At 45.7% G+C, this 21,168-nt stretch overlaps 2 protein-coding genes across 2 annotated transcripts in view; one reads left to right on the top strand and one right to left on the bottom strand.

The window, feature by feature from the left end:
- Positions 1–1,692: 1,692 nt before the first annotated feature.
- LOC143806680 (UPF0696 protein C11orf68 homolog) lies at positions 1,693–3,933 on the bottom strand. The gene is made up of 2 exons (XM_077287477.1): positions 3,500–3,933; positions 1,693–3,147 (listed from the first exon to the last, which is right to left on the bottom strand). Exons 1-2 carry the CDS (start codon positions 3,927–3,929, stop codon positions 2,690–2,692), a joined length of 888 nt encoding a protein of 295 aa, XP_077143592.1. The 5' UTR covers positions 3,930–3,933; the 3' UTR covers positions 1,693–2,689.
- LOC143806677 (putative transcription factor p65 homolog) overlaps positions 2,035–21,168 on the top strand; it is a 22,172-nt gene continuing 3,038 nt past the window's right edge. The window contains exons 1-2 of the mRNA XM_077287473.1: positions 2,035–2,103; positions 20,402–20,461. Of these exons, the coding sequence (XP_077143588.1) occupies positions 2,043–2,103; positions 20,402–20,461 (121 nt within the window). The 5' untranslated portion in view covers positions 2,035–2,042. The remainder of the gene's footprint in view (positions 2,104–20,401; positions 20,462–21,168) is intronic.

Below are 21,168 nucleotides of genomic sequence, written 5' to 3' on the forward strand. Positions count from 1 at the left end.
GAACATAACTTATTGGTCCAAAAATATGGAGCGGTGTAATAGGGTTCTTAGGCATTTTAAACATGGAATGAACATGGAATATATATAGATTACAGAGGAATGAACACTTATCCAATATTACCAGGTGTATATTATATTTCCTGTGCTTGTTAGGCGGGGATTAAACATTGAATAATAGGATACTGAACAGATATTCCATTTAAACAGGTGTACACTAAACTTCCTGGGCTTGTTAGGTGGGGAATGAACAAGCAATGTATGTAGATTATATAGGATATTTGTTCATTCTCCTACTATCTATATACATTCCAGTTTCATTCCCCACCTAACAAGCACAGGGAATATAGTAAACAACTGTATATACGGAATTTCTGTTCATTCTCCTATTAACAGGCGTATATTATATTTCCTGTGCTTGTTAGGTGGGGAATGAACATGGAATATATGTAGATAATAGGAAAATGAATATTCCATATAAAACAGGTGAATATTATATTCCTTGTGCTTTTCTCCATGCTTTTTAGTACGTCCCCTGTTCTGGTACATTTCTTTCATCATCATCATAAAATTGCTACTATGGTTTATGACTTTTCTACAGACACAAAAAGACACCTGTCAATCTAGCCGAGCAGCACTGGTAGAGGACTCTAGGGCCAATCTTCGGAGTCACCTCATTTCCACATATGTTTTCTCTGAAACATAACAGAATTATAAAATCCCTACATATTTGTAATCAGTCACAAGGTTTCAAAAGACAACGTACACATGTAAGGTAAATGATTACAATAATATGAGAATAATATAATAATATATGCATAGAGTACATTCCTATTATTGCCACCACGTGTGTACCATGGACATATAGGCATATCGGCAAAATTATAAACAAAAAACGTAAAAAAAAAAAAACAAAAAAAAACAACAGTTTAAAACCTAAAATGTGAAAAAAAGTATACTTTAATTATTAGCTACAATGATAAAAGGTGAGGAAGAGTTGAAAATAAATGCTCGGAGGAACAAAAGGGGACGTATTATACTGGGGACAAACAGATGCTGAAACAAAAGGAGCAAAAAATATGGCAATTAAAATTTGAAAAAAGCATACGACAATAGTGAGTACTATGCTGCTGATATTGCATGGTACAGTACCTGGTGGAAGATGGAGGGGAGAGGGTCCAAGTCAGTCCCAGTGATGTGTCTGCCTTCGTCAGGGGTCAGACACCAAAACGCGTGTCGGGGTGGACGCATCCCTGGACTGACCCCTCTCCCCTCCATCTTCCACCAGGTACTATACCGTGCAATATTGTGGCAGTATATTTATACTTCACTTGATGGGCAGGCTTTACTAACTAGCTGGCACAGGTTTATGTGGTCACCAGCACATTAATACGTATATGCACTAATAGTATATGTATATACATTAATAGTATATGCACTTGCACTTTACTATTATATTGCCTTTCTGGCCACACATTTTATCTGCCTTTTTATGCGGGTCCATTCCTTACATTTTTTACACATTTATACATTATTCATATGTATGAGCAGCATAGTATTCACTATTGTCGTATGCATTTTTCAAATTTTAATTATATTTTTTGTTTCAATATCTAATCGTCCCCTTTTGTTCCTCTGAGCATTTGTTTCCACCTCTAACTCATCTTTTATCATTGCATCTAATAATTAAATAAAGTATACTTTTTCTCATTTTGTGCTTTAAACTTGTTTTTTTTCTGTTTTTTGTTAATCTTCGTAATCAGATAGTCAACCTGTGATTAATATTACTGGTAGTTAAAGCAGCATCAATCACTTGACAGGCTCCCTTAAAGCATGTATGAAGAAAGGCTTTTAAAAGTGCAGCTTAGGGTTCTTTCATGTCATGCGATCCCTGTGGCCAGTCAGCGCTGGCTTCACTCTGCCTGCCTTCGGACAAGTCACATAAATCTGGAGGAAGTCAGAGCTGCTGATCTTTCACTTCCTCCAAATGTATGTGAGAAGTCCAAAAAAGTAGGAGAGGGAAGCCACAGGGATCGTATGACATAATGTCAAGCAGTCCTCGGGAGAGTCAGTACCGACGCTGCTGGAATGTTGCCGACACACAAGGTAAGAATAGGTGTTATTATTTTACAAGGGGGAAACAGAGATTGAGAAGGCGTTGTCCAAGTAATGGATAATGCATTTAATTCATTTTTTTTTTTTCATTCCACTTTTCTAAATATTGTAGTGAGAAATTATCCATATGGAATACATAAGCTGTATACTACAAATGATACAAACACTGAAATGAATAATCATGAAGATGATGTCAACGCTGTGTCCATTCCTTCTAGGTCATCAGCTGTGGAAGTTGCGTGCCAACGCTCTCCCCAGAGAAGTCATTGATTCTGGTGATAATTTTGTGAAGATGGAAGAGGTGCACCAAAAACGGAGCAAGGGTGGCAGGGTCTGTTCATACGCCGGGTATATTTACTATACATATGCTTGGTCAAATCTTCAATTTGCACTGGAAGCTCGCTTTACTATTACGACACAACTATACTAGATAATCTAACAAAAATCAATAAATGAGCTACGAAAATGTCTACATAAGCAGTAACATAAATTATACTCAGGCTTCATTCATACATCCGATTTTCACGTATGAGTGCTATGCGTGTTTTTCACAGATAGCACTCGTACCTGTGATAGCCTAAGGGGTTATTCTCATGTCTGTTTTTCTCCTCGGGTCGAGTGGTTCCTGGAAAATATCATAGACATGTCCGATTTTCATCCGAAAGTCAGCAATGCAAGGCAATGGGTTCTTGAAAAATAATCGGACTGCATTCGGATGACACCTTTGGTCAAAATAAAACGGTCCAATTTTTGTCAAGAAAGAAAAGGAATGTCGAGGAATGCATTCCAAATCAAATCGGCTTTCATAGATAGTGGGGCATATCTGCCAGTGATTGTTTCTGTAAATGCCTAAATAGGTGTACACATCAGGCTTGTAGGTCAGTAAACATTTCACCCCGGAACTCCGAATGACGGCATCTGTTTGCATGATACTTTCTTCATCGGTGAAGTCTTGAGTATACACACATATCACATGCTTACTTTCAGGATGGTGAGGACTCACTTTAGCAACATTAAGGCCATGTTCACACGATCCTTTTTTTGCTGCGGATCCGCAGCTGTTTTCCATGCAGGGTACAGTGCAATGTTACCCTATGGAAAACAAAAACCGCTGTGCCCACTATCCTTTTTTTCGCAGGCAAATCCGCGCGGATTTGCCTGCAGAAAAAAAGAAGTACCATGTCTATTCTTTCTGCGGATTCCGCTCCTGTTTTCAACATGCACCAATAGGAAAGTGCTGTTGAAAAACCGCAGAGGAATCCGCAGAAGAATCCGCAGGAAAATCAGCACTGCAAAAGCACCGCGGTTTTGCACTGCGGATTTTCAAAAACATGACCTGAAAAACCCGCAGCAAAAAAAGGATCGTGTGAACATGGCCTAAGCCGACCTTCTACTACGGCAGTAGCTAATCCACGCCAGGCGTGGTCAACTTTAAATCCAGTATCTAAATGCATCAGCCATTTTCCAGATGTTACTCCGTAATTAAGTGCCAACTCTCGAACAAGTTCATAATTAACTGTGCGTCCTGTACTTTGGAGCTTTTCCCATGTATCCTGAAGGTTCTTACCACCTTCAACCTGTGGACAGTAGCCTGGGCCATAAACAGCAATCCATCCTACTGGACCAGATCCTTCTTCAGAATCTCCAAAACGAGGGACCCTGGAAGGACGATAAGTTTCTAACCACTCATGAAATTCCGCTCGTGGAGTTTTGCGGGCATCAAAGATTATCCAAGGATCCATATCAGCAGCCATGGACTCCGCAGCATGGTCTTCTGCTACTTTTGATACTCGCTCGCCCTCCTCACAATTTAACATGTTTGGACAACTGCAAGGATAGGATAAAGATATAAAAAAAATTAATATGACTATATTCATAAAAGCTAATCATGCAAGAATACTAACAATCCTTTGTTTTTCTTCTTGAGACTTCATATCCTTTAAAATGCTTCTGCAAAAAACCAGGATCAAAAATTTCATTATGTAGGAGTAAATCAGAAGGAGCAAATACAAAGCAGGTGCTGGCTGTGTTATACTGCCGGCACACAAAAATAGCTGCGGTGATAGACATAGTAACATACATAGTTAGCAATGTCGAAAAAAGACATTTGTCCATCCAGTTCAGCCTATATTCCATCAGACGCACGTTTCAACCACAACAGAGTAACCTCTTATATAAGAGGTCAATCAAGACAGCAGTCAATCAAGACAGCAGAATCTAGAATATTAGGAAGAGAAGTATGTTTGTGTTCAATGTGAATTACCCCCACCCTGCTATTGTGACAATAGGTTGTTCTAGCGGCCATGGGACTACTAAAGCCCCGGGGGTCTGCCACGTTACTACTACTCCTATGAATCCCCGCAAGTTCAAGTCCCCTAAAGGAACTAAAAAAAATGTTAAAACAAATTTCAAAGTTTACACAAACACATTTTCTCCACGCCTATGCAACTGAAACCGGTGAGTGCCGGGTCCTGCTGGTGAGGCCTAGCAACAAATGGAACGAGGGAAATGAGGTCGGCACTTCCATCCGGTAATGTTAAAACCTCCTTTTGCCCATTCCAATGTAAAAGACTTTTTTTTTTTTTTTTAACAAGAAAACATCAGCAAACTCCGCAAGACAAAAAAAAGTGACTTCAATACACCCCTATATCTCTGGAAAAGAAAAAGAAAAAATAAAACTATGTCATGTTCCGCTCTTAGTCCCTTTATCATAAAATAAAGGGCTTAACATGTAAAAAGTGGTGAAAGGTGCTCTAAAAGGCTACGTTCCCAAGTTGAGCATTTGGCAGGTTCCAGGTGTTGCAGATTTACTGCAACTATTAGGTAAATTAGGTATTTTTTCCGTACCATTTTTATTGTGTTTTTGACACCGCGTTTTTTTGTCTCTTGTTAGGCTTCTTTCACACTTCCGTCTACCAAATCTGCACAGGATCCGTCAAGACGTTGAAATGACGGATCCTGTGCAGATTGTGGAAAACGTGTGCACTGGGCCCGTCTTTCTGACGGACCTGTCGAGGCTATGTGCACCTGTTGTGTATGCGTCTATGCAGCGGTTTTCCCCTGCGAAAACGCATACACAACACAAACCAGGTTAAAAAAAAAATTAAAAAAAATCGCAGTATTCACCACACCGTGTATACGAGAACATGTGTGTTGCTTGATATATTTACAAGTCCGTGCTTTTTATTTTTTTTTTTTAAATATACTTTGAGTCTCCTCCTTGCCCTATGGATACTTGTAACATCAAACAATATAATGTACAACTGTGTATTAATTAAAAGCAGGAAGAAAACTATTTTTACAAAAAAATATTTTTCTAATATAGGATAACTTAAAATGAGAATATGTTTAATACATTTTATAATATTGGAATATAATATTTAACATTTTATAATATTTAATATTTTAATAGTATTTTAGGCACAATTTTATTTTTGTTACAAAACATCTTTTCTCTATCGCCTCATTGGGGGACACAGGAACCATGGGGTGTATGCTGCTGCTGCCACTAGGAGGCTGACAGTATGCACAAAAAGTTAGCTCCTCCTCTGCAGTGTACACCCCACCGACTGGCATTATGAACCTCAGTTTAGCTTAGTGTCAGTAGGAGGTGGAGACGGGTCTTTCATTGGACCCTTATCTACCTCAATGTGCGTCGTTCCTTTTCAGATTTTCCGGAGGGATACAGTGTGAACAGTCACAACTGTAATCCCACATTATGGACTATGAGTACGGCGTGTACTGCCACCCCGCCCCGTATCCTCATAGATCCCACAGCAGGACCAAGATCCTAGCACACAAGAGTGCTTAGAAGTCCGGTCCTAGCTCCGTCCCCCACCCACTCGCCCACCAGAGCCTGTCGGTTGCGGAGACGAGGACGTCCATCAGCTCCCTGGACGTCTGATATCTTCCCTGGATTGAGGTTAGTAAGGACGGCGTTTTAGGTGAGTATTCCACATACCCCTACCCTCCTCAGATCCGGGGTAGTCATTGGGGGGTCCCTTGGGATCCGGCAGTTGCCCCTATTTCACACAGTGATGCGCAGAGTTTTTTCCAGGCTGCCTTGGCCTGGTCAGTACTCCTTATTGGCCCCACGCGTGGCAGCCATGCTACTTCCTTCGGCGGCCGCACTGTTTTGAGCCACCGCGCCGCTTTTCCCGGCGTCCGCACTTTTCCTGGCGCCGCGGCCCTTCCCGGGACCTACATCCGGCACCGCGACTCCAACCACTTCCTTTCCCTCGGGCGGGCTTTTCTCCCGCCCGACTATCATCGGCGAGCTCCGTCCACCGGCGCCATCTTGGTGCTCCTGGCCTGGCGGTTAGCTCTGCCCACCACTCCCCGTGCCGCTGCAGGTACTCATTTCAGCGCCAGGAACGCTTTTCTTCACCCATCTTAAGAGCGCGAATTCCTGGCTTCCTCGCCATCTCCCCTGTCCCCTAACCTTCTGACATTTTCCTCAGGGGCCCGTTCGTCAGGTCTAATTCTAAGGGAGGTCGCTCCCGGCCTCCTTCTTTTTCCCCTACTGCCTGTGCCTTAGTGAAACACTTTGCGTGTTCGTCTTGTACCTGCAAGCTTCCCTCAGGCAGGCCTGCAGCAACCCCATTATGCCCACCGCCCAGGAACCCCCTGCTGTTCCGCCTGAGAGCGAAGTCCCCACCCCAGGCTGGGCCTCGTCTCTGTCTCTATCAGTAGCGGATCTCACACGGGTGTCCCAGACCCTTGTGTCCGTGCTCGATCGGTTGCCCCTGCAGACTTCCGTAGTAGCTAGCGGGTCGCAAGAAGCTCCATCCGAGACTTCCAATATAGGCCGCAAAAGATCCAGACAGGAACGCCGGTCTGATTTCTCTTCTCGGTCCATCTCGCCCCACGGTTCTTCTCTCTGGTCGACTTCCCCCGGTCCTTCTCCCCGGAGTAAGGCGAGGCTTTCTCTGATGCGCCTTTGGAGGTTAATTTTTTTTTAAATTCGTTTATTAACCATAAAGTAAGACATACAATATACACATTTATATTCCTAAGTATGACATTCAATATGGAATATGTACACTGTACGCATGACTGAATATCATAATGTGCATTTGACATATCTTGTACTCCATTTGAACAATACAAATCTAGCATGGAGTCATGAGAATTTACAGTCATTGAACTACAACTACAACTAAATCTTACTAACTACCTTTCTGCCACCGAACAATAAATTCGCATCTTCTCTTGCGTAACATCTAGAGAAATTTGACACTTTGCATCAGCATATCCAACTATAAATTTAAAGAGTGAGATGAGAGGAGTTCCAGTCACTCCAGATTTTCTCAAATTTACCCGGGCATCCTCTGTTTTGATATAGTGTGTGCTCATACGGGATAACCGAATTTACTAACTCAATCCAGGCTCTGAGGGAGGGGCATGACCCCCCCATCCACCGCATTGCCACCACCTTCCTTGCCATAAAAAGTGCCTCCCGTAAAAAAATTGCAACATGATGACCCCAGGTCTCCTCATCCCACACCCCAAATAAACAGATTAACGGTTCAAGAGGAACGAAAGGCGATACTAATAGATGAAAGTAGTGATGTAACCTCTTTCCAATATTGAAGAATGATAGGACAGCTCCACATCATGTGGATAAAATCCGCGTCTGGTGAATGACAGCGCAGACATTCCGAGGAGTGGAGTCGACCCATCTTAAAAAGCCGCACGGGAGTCAGATATGACTGGTATATTATGTATAGTTGTGTCATTCTATTATTAACCGATGGGGATACCTTTAGTGGGGACTCTAAGATTTCCTCCCATTCTTCGTCTTGTGTGTCAGGGATGAGTCTCTCCCACCTCCCCCTGATCAGTCCTATGGTTGATCCCGCTCCCGTTGACAGCATATAAGTATATAAAGAAGAGATGAGGCCCCGGGGTCCCTGGGATCTGAGAATTCCTATCAGAGGCAGAGATGAAATTGTGCGGCCTGTAGCCACCCCTCTCATATATGACTGGAAAGCTGATCTCAATTGTAAGAACCGAAAAAATTGGGATCTCGGAATATCATATTTAGTCTGCAACTGTTCAAATGACATAAAGGTCCCCTGGTCATATAAATCCCCTACCGAGGTAACACCATGCATCACCCAGAAATCAGTGGATGGGTGGTTTAGCAGTACCTGAAAGTAATTGTTTTTCCAAAGGGGCATTTCCGCTAAAATATCTGTATATCCAACAACTTTTTTTATTTGTCTCCAAACCAATCTTGCCAGTCGAAGCATGGGCAGCGGATGAGGGATAGTTATCTTTTCTGATTCTAAAAAGCTCATTGGACACTCCACCCGAGCAGAATGAAGCAGATGATGTTCAGAGTTAGGGAGACAACCACCAGGCATCCACGTGTCCAATGCCTTAGCCTGCCCAGCTAGGTAGTATAGAAAAAAATCCGGCAATGCCGCTCCACCCCCCTGTTTAGGTCTCTGCAAAACAGATAGTTTAAGTTTGGGCCTAGATTTCCCCCATATAAAAGAAGTAATTTGGGAGTTCAAATTAGTAAAGAGGGACTTGGGTATCGGTACTGCGCTATGTTGAAGGCAGTAGCTAAGTTTTGGAAGGAGAATCATTTTAATTAGGTTAATACGGCCTGCGACAGATAGTGGGAGCCTGCTCCAAGATGCAAACTTAGATTTGACTAATTCGAACAATGGATAGGCATTAAGTTGTAGATCAGAGTTGCTACTTTGGGACATATAAATGCCCAAGTATTTGAAATTGGATACAACAGGTAACAAGGTCAGGGTTTCAAGATCTGGCACTGGGGTACAAGAGAGAGGCAACAAAGCAGATTTGTCCCAGTTTATATACAAGCCGGAGTATTTACTAAAGACATCTATAATAGTAATCACCTTTGGCAGTGTTTCCTCTGTCTTGTCCATGAATATCACCATATCGTCGGCATATAGGCCGATGGTGTCCACCCGGCCCGCGATATCTATGCCCCTAATATCAGAGGAGGACCTCATACGTATTGCCAGTGCCTCTATTGCAAGAGCAAAAAGCGCCGGCGAGAGGGGGCACCCCTGACGGGTTCCCCTAAACAATGAGAGGGGCTTAGAGATGGAATTATTTATAATTATGCGCGCCTTAGGATTCTTATATAAAACAGTGATCCACTTTATAAACCTATCTCCAAAGCCATATCTCTGTAAGCATGCTAACAGGAAGGGCCATTCAAGAGAATCGAAGGCCTTGGCCGCATCCAAGGATGCTAATGCCCATTTATTATTTGGCACCAAAGAACTATATTGAATTATGGATTGAACTCGTCTAAAGTTAATAGAAGTATTTTTGCCAGGCATGAAACCAGTCTGATCTGGGTGGATAAGGCTCAGTATGATGGAATTCAGTCTAATGGCCAGGATTTTAGTGAAGATTTTATAATCGACATTGAATAACGATATGGGCCGATAGGAGCCACATTCCAGAAGATCCTTTCCCTCCTTTTTAAGTATAACAATATTTGCCTCATAGAAAGTTTCGGGCATACATCCTCCCTCCCATATACCCTGGAATACTTTCAATAGGAGTGGTGCTAGCATACCCCGATATCTCTTACATAACTCAACGGGAAACCTGTCTGGCCCAGGAGCTTTCCCAGAGGACATGTCCATTATTGCATATTCTACCTCCTCTAGTGTGAATTTGGCATCCATAAAGTCCCGCTGAGTGGGATTTAAAGTGGAAAATACTACATCTGACAGATAATCCAGACATTGCGAAACATCCAGACCACTCTTGGAGCTATATAATAACTCATAGTAATCATAAAAGTAGTGGAGTATCTCCTCCGTTGTGGATACCAATAGGCCACTTGGTGCGCGAATCTGCAATATTGTATTAGATGTATTATGTTGACGCACCAGATAGGCTAGAAATTTACCGGTTTGATTCCCCAATTCAAAATATGACTGACATGCAAAAAACAGCTTACGCTTAGATTTGGTGTCTATATGCTGAGTATACAGTCTCTGTGAAGTCAACCACTCAATTCTATTACCGCTAGTTTGGTTAGATATATATGCGGCCTCCGCATCTTTCAGTCTCTGCTCCACCCCATCATCTTCTCTCGATGTTACTCTCTTTATATATGAAATTGTGGAGGACAGACATCCTCTCAAGTATGCTTTGAGGGTGTCCCAAAATAAATTAATATTTTGGGGCTCTGGGTGAGATGAAATAAAGCAATTCAATTGGTCTTCTGTTCTGTCGTTATTATCCATTAGTTTCAGCCAAAAGGGGTTCAGTTTCCAGACAATGCCTGTTGTGAATTTACCTTTTGGCTCCCTCTAGTGGCTACTAGTGATTTGACTCTGGGTATGTCATTCATCCCTTGTATGCTCACCTGGGTCGTTAGGTCAGGGGTGTCGCTATATAAGCTCCCTGGACCTTCAGTTCAATGCCTGGCAACGTTGATATCAGAGCTAATCTGTAGTGCTCTGGTCTGCTGATCCTGGTTCCTGCTTGATTAAGCTAAAGGCCCCGTCTCACTAAGCGATTTACCAACGATCACGACCAGCGATACGACCTGGCCGTGATCGTTGGTAAGTCGCTGTGTGGTCGCTGGGGAGCTGTCACACAGACAGCTCTCTCCAGCGACCAACGATCAGGGGAACGACTTCGGCATCGTTGAAACTGTCTTCAACGATGCCGAAGTCCCCCTGCAGCACCCGGGTAACCAGGGTAAACATCGGGTTACTAAGCGCAGGGCCGCGCTTAGTAACCCGATGTTTACCCTGGTTACCAAAAAAAAACAAACAGTACATACTCGCCTTTCGGTGTCCAGGTCCCTTGCCGTCTGCTTCCTGCTCTGACTGAGATCCGGCCGTACAGTGAGAGCAGAGCGCAGCGGTGACGTCACTGCTGTGCTCTCACTTCTCACTGTACGGCCGGCAGTCAGTGAGAGCAGGAAGCGGACGGCAAGGGACCTGACGGACATCAGAAGGCGAGTATGTATTGTTTGTTTTTTTTTACATTTACGCTGGTAACCAGGGTAAACGTCGGGTTACTAAGCGCGGCCCTGCGCTTAGTAACCCGATGTTTACCCTGGTTACCAGTGAAGACATCGCTGGATCGGTGTCACACACACCGATTCAGCGATGTCAGCGGGGCCTCAACGACCAAAAAAAGGTCCAGGCCATTCCGACACGACCAGCGATCTCACAGCAGGGGCCTGATCGCTGGTACGTGTCACACATAGCGAGATCGCTATGGAGGTCGCTGTTGCGTCACAAAACTTGTGACAGCAGCGATCTCGCTAGCGATCTCGCTATGTGAGACGGGGCCTTAAGTCTACTTTCTTGCTTTTTGCTATTTGTTTTTGTTTTGCATTTTTGTCCAGCTTGTATATAATCTGTTTTCTGACCTTGCTGGAAGCTCTAGGGTGGCTGGTGTTCTCCCCCCCGGGCCGTTAGACGGTTCGGGGGTTCTTGAATCTCCAGCGTGGATTTTTGATAGGGTTTTTGTTGACCATATAAGTTATCTTACTACATTCTGCTATTAGTAAGTGGGCCTCTCTTTGCTAAACCTAGTTCATCTCTGTGTTTGTCATTTCCTCTTACCTCACCGTTATTATTTGTGGGGGGCTTGTATCCTACTTTTGGGGACTCATGTGGTGGACAACTTGAAGTTGTCACAGGAGAAGGCTCAGCGTTTTGCCAACCGCCGCCGCGGTGTGGGTCCCCGACTTCGCGTTGGGGATTTGGTATGGCTGTCTTCTCGATTTGTTCCTATGAAGGTCTCCTCTCCCAAATTTAAGCCTCGCTTCATTGGTCCTTACAAGATATTGGAAATCATTAATCCTGTATCCTTTCGCCTGGATCTTCCGGTGTCGTTTGCCATTCACAACGTATTTCATAGGTCCTTGTTACGGCGGTACGTTGTGCCTGTGGTTCCTTCTGCTGAGCCTCCTGCTCCGGTGTTGGTGGAGGGCGAGTTGGAGTACGTGGTGGAGAAGATCTTAGATTCTCGTCTCTCCAGGCGGAGGCTTCAGTACCTGGTCAAGTGGAAGGGCTATGGTCAGGAGGATAATTCCTGGGTGGTCGCCTCTGATGTGCATGCGGCCGATTTAGTTCGTGCCTTTCACGCCGCTCATCCTGATCGCCCTGGTGGTCTTGGTGAGGGTTCGGTGACCCCTCACTAAGGGGGGGGTACTGTTGTGAATTTACCTTTTGGCTCCCTCTAGTGGCTACTAGTGATTTGACTCTGGGTATGTCATTCATCCCTTGTATGCTCACCTGGGTCGTTAGGTCAGGGGTGTCGCTATATAAGCTCCCTGGACCTTCAGTTCAATGCCTGGCAACGTTGATATCAGAGCTAATCTGTAGTGCTCTGGTCTGCTGATCCTGGTTCCTGCTTGATTAAGCTAAGTCTACTTTCTTGCTTTTTGCTATTTGTTTTTGTTTTGCATTTTTGTCCAGCTTGTATATAATCTGTTTCCTGACCTTGCTGGAAGCTCTAGGGTGGCTGGTGTTCTCCCCCCGGGCCGTTAGACGGTTCGGGGGTTCTTGAATCTCCAGCGTGGATTTTTGATAGGGTTTTTGTTGACCATATAAGTTATCTTACTACATTCTGCTATTAGTAAGTGGGCCTCTCTTTGCTAAACCTAGTTCATCTCTGTGTTTGTCATTTCCTCTTACCTCACCGTTATTATTTGTGGGGGGCTTGTACCCTACTTTTGGGGTCTTTTCTCTGGAGGCAAGAGAGGTCTTTGTTTTCCTCTTCTAGGGGTAGTTAGCTCTCCGGCTGGCGCGAGACATCTAGCGACCAACGTAGGCATGTTCCCCGGCTACTTCTAGTGTTGGCGTTAGGAGTAGATATATGGTCAACCCAGTTACCACTGCCCTATGAGCTGGATTTTTGTACTTCGCAGACTTGCTGATATCTCTGAGACCCTCGCCATTGGGGTCATAACAAATGCCACTCCTTGGTTGCCCATATTTGAGTTTAAGTATAATCGGACTGTGGTCCGATATCCCTCTATTACCATGTTCCACACTATCCACCCACGTTGCCAACCAGCTGGAACCAAACATATAATCTATGCGGGACAGAGACTGTTTAGTAGACGAGTGACAGGTATATCCCCTCACTCCAGGGTGACGCATCCGCCATAGGTCCAGCCATCCACTACCCTCCATAAACGATGCCAGCTGGGTCGGGGCTGAAGAGGGGGGTTCCCCAGGTCCCTCATCATCTAGTCTCAGTCTATCAAGGCCATTATCCATTACTAGATTAAAATCTCCCATACAAATGACTTGTGCGTCTGGGTAGTTTAGAGCAAAGCTCATTGCCATCCGGAGAATTGACATATTAGCCGGGGGAGGGTTGTAAACACATAAAATAACATATTCACTAGAATTAATTAGCGCGTGTACAAAAACAAACCGACCCTCAGAGTCTCTACGAGCCTCCTTAGCTTCCCATCTAACATCTCTATGTATTAACAATGAGACTCCTCTCGAGTAACTGGTATGGAAAGCGTGGATATACCATTGTACCCACGGTTTCTGCACATACCGGGCTGTATCCCTGGTCAGGTGCGTCTCTACCAGGGCTATTATATGGGGGTGGTGGTGTCTGATCTGCGAGAAAACCTTAATTTTCTTTCGGGGGGACTTAATACCTCGTACATTCCATGTCATACATACTTATGTCAGATCCCATGTTTACTCATCCAAATATGATATATACTATTACTCAAGCAAAGGTCAAAGGCAGTGTTTAGAAAACAAGAGCATTGTCAGTGGCAGTTTTTTTCCCTTTTAAAATAACAGAGAAACTCAATAAAAAATAAAAATTTAAACAAGAACCGAACAATATAGGAGCAACGTCCTGTGCTCCCATTATCGAAGAAATAAGGGGATACCCTCGCTGGATTCAGCATCCGGTATAGTTGGTACTCTGGACATCCCCAGAAAGAGCTCCAAATTCAAATAATCAGAAGAATTTGCCAGTTTAGGTGTATTTAGGGTTCTTTTGCGCAAGACCCCCCATGGGATTGTAGCCATTCGGTCGCCTCCGCTGGATCCGTGAAGAACACAGAAGAACCTTTATGGACAACCCGAAGTCGGGCTGGATAAATCATTGAATAGATGATGTTTCTGTCTCTGAGTTGCTTCTTGATCTCCATGAACTTGGCCCTTTGCTTTTGAAGTTCCACGGAGAAATCCGGAAAGATCGAGATCACAGCATTATTGAATTTAATGGGGCTTTTTTGCCGTGCCAACCGCAAGATGGTATCTCTGTCCTTGCAATTAAGGATCCGTGCTAGAAAAGGTCTAGTCGGGGCCCCAGGGGGGAAAAGGTTTTGTGGGTACTCGGTGGGCTCTTTCCACAGCGAACGTTGAAGAGAATTCATCTCCCAGAGAAGATTTAAGCCATCCCTCCAGAAACACCTCAGGTTGTTGACCCTCTGAACGTTCTGGTAGACCAATAATACGGATATTATTCCGGCGCAATCTGTTCTCTAGGTCATCTGCCTTTTGTTTCCAGGCGTTTATAGAGCCAGCTACTTTTGTCAACTTAGCCTCCATAGGTGTAATGGTATCTTCTACATGGGACACCCTCGTTTCCACCTCTACAATGCGTCCCTTCATAGTCTGCATATCCTGACGGAGGCGCCCCACCTCAGTGTGTACAGCCTCTATTTTTTCAGTGAGTGATGTTCTGGTTAAAGAAATAGCTTGCATTAATTGATCAGACGCTTGTTTAAGCGTCAGTTCGTCCTGTTCGCCTCCCTCAGCACCGTCAGAGGGGCGATTTTTACGTTGCATTTGAGAGGAGTTGTTTCTGAGGTTGCGCGTATTATCAGAAGGATCGACTCTAGCAAACTCCTTTAATTTATCAGCTGCCCCCGAGCCCTTAGTACGCTGCATGGTTGGCAAGGTCAGAGTTATACGGTACAGCAGGGTAATCTAGGTCTGCTCTGTCAGAGATGTCATGCAGCCACACCAAAGTTATTGTATATAGCGTATAGCACAGTTGGGCACCACTATAAGCAGAAGGTGCACTTATATATATTCAGGAGGTATAGGCTGGAAATATAGTGTTAATCCCGTTACAGGGAGACTTCTTCAGCTGTGGTCTGTCAGAGATGTCGTGCAGCCACACCAAAGTTATTGTATATAGCGTATAGCACAGTTGGGCACCACTATAAGCAGAAGGTGCACTTATATATATTCAGGAGGTATAGGCTGGAAATATAGTGTTAATCCCGTTACAGGGAGACTTCCTCAGCAGCAGCAGGGAGGGGGGGCCCAATAGATCTCTGGTCTGACACGCAGCCGGCTGAGCTGTAACAATAGGGGGACGTGGGGCCCAATTTTCCAGGGCACTCACCGCGTTTCCCCTTAATATGTATAAGGCATATGCTCACCTCCCAGCCGCGCTGCAGTGATGGTGGATCATGTCGCGCCTCCTACCGCAGGAGCGCGCGTTTTAATAATGGCCGCTGCCCACAACCACCGCCGCCGCTCATATAGGTCTCTCCACCTCTTCGTCGGACCCGAGTCCCGCAGTATCCTCCCGCAGGTGTCCGGTATCCTCCGGAAGTCAGGAGGGGGGCTCCAGCCACAGTCACAGTCAGCGCCGCGCTGTCTGTCAGTGAAGCGTCCTGAAAGATGGCCGCCGCTGCACGTGGAGCTCGCCGCTCCGCAGCGCTTCTCTCCTCACCGGATCTCCCCAGTCACCGCTGCAGTCTTCTCAAAGGGCCAGCAGTTCCCAGGTTTCCAGGGGGTCCCAGCAGGAGCAATTTGAGCATTTAGAAGGGGGTTTCATGTGCAGGATATTTGCAGGATTCTAGGAGCTCTCTCTGCATGCGTCCTTCTCCTTTCACACCATAGCCACGCCCCCCTTTGGAGATTAATTTGGGGCCGGATTCGAACCAAATCGCTAGCATGAAGGATATGGTTCAAAGCCTCATTGGAGCGACCAATCAGACCTGTGCCATCAAAGATTCCTCTACGGAACCCGCATATCAGGCGGCTTCGTTTAGACGGTCTAAACTACCTCCCAAGGTATTCGCTCCTCATCCTGAATTCGATGAACTTCTGGCCAGAGAAAGGGAGAATTCGACCAGACGTTTTCAAAGAGGCAAGCGCCTTGGCGTCTTATATCCCTTCCATCCGGATCTCATCGCCAACTGGACGACTTCTCCCTCTGTGGATCCGACGGTTTCTAGACTTGCCACCAACACAGTCCTCACGCTGTCCAGTGGGGGCGTCTCTGAAAGATTCCATCGATAGGATCATTGAATCCTTCACGAAGTCGGCTTTCGAAGCTGCCGCGTCTTCCCTATGCCCGGCCTTTGCTTCCACTTGGGTTTCGAAGTCTGTATCCGAATGGGCTAAACAACTCTGTTGGGGCATTCAAGCCGGAGCTCCACCAGACTGGTTGGTGGAACTTGCCACCCAGATTACTCATGCCGGGGAATATTTGGTTTCTGCTTTCCTGGACGCCGCGTCTTGTGCCGCTCAGGCGTTCAGTAATGTTGTTGCCAGCCTTCACACCGTTTGGCTCAAGGCCTGGCAGGCGGATTTGTCATCAAAGAAGTCCCTTACCAGCCTGCCTTTTCAAGGATCACGTCTTTTCAGTTCCAAGCTGGACCAAATTATTAAGGACGCCACCGGGGGCACCAATTCCCTTCTCCCCCAGTCCAGACCTCGCCGACCTCCCCCTAGGCGGCAAATTCGGTCTTTTCGGCCTTTTTCGTTGTTTCGCGGCATCAGATTCCTTTTCCCAACAGCAGAGGCCACAGGCACGTTAAGAGAAGTAGGTATCCTTCAGACCCACTCCTTCCTGGCGTTCCCACTACTCTCAATGTAGATCCTCCAGGTCTAGGACTGGAAGATCCACCGAGGCATGACTCACGACTAGACCCCAGCCCATTTCCCAGGCTGGGCAGCCGTCTCCTCTTCTTCAGAGACGTCTGGGTCTCCTCAGTAGAGGACGCTTGGGTCAGGGAACTTGTATCCTCTGGATACAAAATGGATTCATTTCACAGCCTTGGGATCGTTTCTTCGAATCCCGACCTCCAAGAGACCCCGCTCTAGTCCCGGGTTTCTTTGCAGCCATTGTTTCCCTCCTTAAATCCGGGGTAATCGTTCACGTCCCAGAAAAGGAACGGTTCACAGGCTTCTGTTCGAGTCTCTTTGTACTGAAAAATCTGAAATTGCTGAACAAGAAGTTTCGTCTGAGACACTTCAGGATGGAATCCCCTCGTTCAGTAATCGCTTCCATGGAAGCTCAGGAATTTCTGTCTCAGGCTTCCGAAAGTCTATCCATCGTCCTCGACACTCTAGCCCTTTTCGGGTGGCTCGTCAATAGGAAGAAGTCCTGTCTTGTTCCTTCTCAGCGCCTCGTATTTCTGGGCCGTCTAGACACTTGTCGGACCAGAGTCTTCCTTCCCGAAGACAAGATATCCCTCCTTCGTCGGGAAGTTCGCTTGCTCCAGGGTTCTCGGCTTCCCTCCTTTCCGATTGGCCATGAAGGTCCTGGGGAGGATGGTTGCAACATTGGAAGCGATTCCCTTCGCCCATTTCACTCAAGACCTCTTCAGCAGGCTATTCTATCACAGTGGGACAGGTCTGTCTTCTTCCTGCTCCGTCCGATCCGGCATTCTCCCCTGGTCAAACGGTTCCTCAACTGGTGTCCGAGGTCACCTCTCATATCCCAGGGCAGACCTTTCCTTCCAGTTTTATGGCAGGTGGTGACGACAGACGGCAGCCTGCTCGGCTGAGGTGTGGGGCTTTGTCACCTGACTGTTCAAGGTCGTTGGTCGGCACAGGAGTCCTCTCTGCCGATCAATGTCCTCGAGTTCCGGGTCATCTTTCTGTCTCTTCTTCACTGGGTAAGGATTCTCAGGGGTCTGCCAATTCGAATCCAGACGGACGATGCCACAGCAGTGGCATATGTCAACCACCAAGGGGGGGAACTCGGAGTTCTCTGGCCTCAGCCGAGGTATCCAGGATCCTCCATTGGGCAGAGGCAACGGTCCTGGTGACATCCGGGGTGCATGTCCCCGGCGTGGACAATTGGTCCGCCGACTTCCTCAGCCGCGAGGGCCTCGCTGCAGGGGAATGGTCCTTGCTTCAGGAGGTCTTCCATCAGATTTTTCTTCGATTGGGGACTCCGGAAGTGGACCTCTCGGTGTCCCAAATGAACAGGAAGGTCCCTCAGGTCGTCCCAGGGTCCCACGATCCTCTCGCAGTGGTGTTCATGCTCTAGTCATTCCTTGGTCGCAGTTCTTGCTCCCCTATCTGTTTCCACCCCTGCCCTTGTTTCCCAAGCTGTTGAAAAAGATCAAGGCGGAAGGGGTGCCGGTCATTTTAATCACCCCGGATTGGCCCAGGAGATCTTGTTTTGCAGAGATCGTCAATCTTCTCGAGGACGCCCCTGGCGGCTTCCAGACAGACCTGATCTGCTGTCTCAGGGTCCGATCTGCCACCTGAATTCTCGGTCACTCAGTTTAACGGCGTGGCTGTTGAGACCGCAGTTGTAAGAGCGTCCAAACAGATCGGGTGATTCACACTTTGATCCAGGCTAGGAAACCTTCGTCTTCCAGGGTCTATTATCGTACCTGGAAGGCTTACCCCGATGGTGCGAGTCCAACCGCATTTCACCTATGTCCTTTTCTCTTCCTTCCATTTTGACCTTCCTTCAGGCAGGATAGAATGCGGGCCTTGCCCTTAGCTCCCTAAAGGGCCAGGTTTCTGCGCTCTCCATCCTCTTCCAGCAGACGTGATCTTCTCGGCCACAGGTCAAGACCTTAAGGGAGTAGCTCATACTGCTCCTCCGTACAGGGCTCCTGTGGATTCATGGGATCTTAATCTTGTCTGGAAGTTCTGAGGGGTTCCCCCTTTGAGCCTCTCAGAACTGACAGGGAGACCTCCCTATCTTGGAAGGTGTCTTTTCTTGTTGCCATCACCTCTGTCCGGCGTTTTTTTTAGTTGGCAGCCCTTTCTTGCCGACCTCCTTTCCTGGTTATCCACCAGGACAAGGTGGTCCGGAGGCCTCCGCCTTCCTAAGGTGGTTTCCAACTCAACGAGGACATCGTTCTCCCTTCCTTTTGTCCAGCTCCGACTCATTCTCTGGAGCGATCGTTGAACAAGCTGGACCTCGTCAGGGCGGTAAGGATTTACCTGGCTAGAACCAGCCTCTTTCCGGAAGACGGATTTGCTTTTTATCATTCCTGATGGCACGCGTAGAGGCTTGCCGGCTTCCAAGGCGACTATTGCTCGCTGGGGCAGAACGGCGTTTTTGGAGGCTTACCGGGTCAAGAACAGAGTGCCCCCTCCTGGGATTAAGGCTCACTCTACCCGGGCAGTCGGCGCCTCCTGGATGGTGCACTACAGGGCTTCTGCCCTACAGCTTTGCAAAGCGGCAACCTGGTCTTCCATCCACACGTTCGCCAAAAGGGCAATACCTACGCTTTGGTGGACGCCAGCCTAGGCAGAAGGATCTTGCATGCGGCAATGGTGAGTCCTCTGACCTGATGGAAGTCTGTTTTTTCCCACCCCAGGGACTGCTTTGGGACATCTAATAATGTCGCCCAATGAGGCGATAGAGAAAACAGGATTTTTGGTTGCTTACCGTAAAATCTGTTTCTCGGAGCCTTCATTGGGGGACACAGCACCCTCCCATGTTGTTTAGTTTCTACGGTTCTATGTTCTATGACTGTTCTAACGTTTACAGTTCTCATGTTTGTGGTTATGTTATTTCAATCTTATTGTTTTTCTCCTACTGCTTTCTCACTAACTGAAGTTCATAATGCCAGTCGGTGGGGTGTACACTGCAGAGGAGGAGCTAACTTTTCTTGTGCATAGTGTCAGCCTCCTAGTGGCAGCAGCATACACCCCATGGTACTTGTGTCCCCCAATGAAGGCTCCGAGAAACAGATTTTACAGTAAGCAACCAAAAATCCTGTTTTTTTTTTTCTCTCCTGCTTCGGTGACACACATTTGTACATTATATTAGTTTTTGCTGTTAAATTCCAAATAGTATATGTATACTTTTAATTTATTTTTTTTTTTAATTATTATTAGGAAAGCAAAACTTTTCATTATTAAATGTAATACAAAATTATGGTATTTCATTTTTATTTTCATTGCCAGGACCATTAACCTAACCTCAAATTCCCCTAATAACTCACTTTGTCTATATTTTTTTTCTTTTTTCCTTTCAAAATTGGTTCAATGCAAAAGTGAAGCCTGACATGTTTGGATCAAACTTTAAAGTCAATTTCTCATTTGTGCTTTTATAGGGGTTGAATTAAAGACCCAGCGAAAAATTGCTATTCCAAACCGGAATATTGCAAAGATTGGTATGTATGGTTATGGTGCCTATAGTATTTTTAGTACTGTGACATGCAGGCGTGTGTTAATTGCAATATATCAATTAAAAATCTTAATTTATATGCAGAAATCTTAGGCATGTGTGGGGAAAATGCAGCAAAGCAAGAATGCATTAAAAAACTCTAAGTGTTAATAATAGTTATTTTATTCCATTAGCATAATGCAAATTGAATTAAGAGAAATTGAAATCCAATCAATATTTGATGTAACTGCCCTTTTGCCTTAAAAAGTTTATCAAATCATCAATTCTTCTTGGTACTGTTCATTTGCACACAGTCAGGGATTTTGTAGGATTATAGTCAGGTTTATGAGTAACCAATTCTACCAAACAGGTAATGATCATTTTCGTTTGGAGGTTGAAACAGTGATTAACTGAAACATCATCTGTGTAAGAGACTTTAATACTGGGTGAGGAACAGACAAACTGTTACAAAGGTGAGGTTGTGGAAGACCGTTTCACATCACAGGTCATACACCATAGCAAGACTGAGCACCGCAACAAGACACAAGGTAGTTGTACTGCATCCAGAAGGTCTCACCCAGGCAAAGATTTACAAAGCGGACTGGGCTTCAAGATGTGTTGTTCAAGCTCTATTTGAAGAAGCACTAAGAAATGGGCAACATTGAGAACCGTAGGCGCAGTGGTTGGCCAAGAAAATTTAGTGTAGGAGATGAG

This window comes from Ranitomeya variabilis, chromosome 2, assembly GCF_051348905.1.
Source record: "Ranitomeya variabilis isolate aRanVar5 chromosome 2, aRanVar5.hap1, whole genome shotgun sequence".
Lineage (NCBI taxonomy): Eukaryota > Metazoa > Chordata > Amphibia > Anura > Dendrobatidae > Ranitomeya > Ranitomeya variabilis.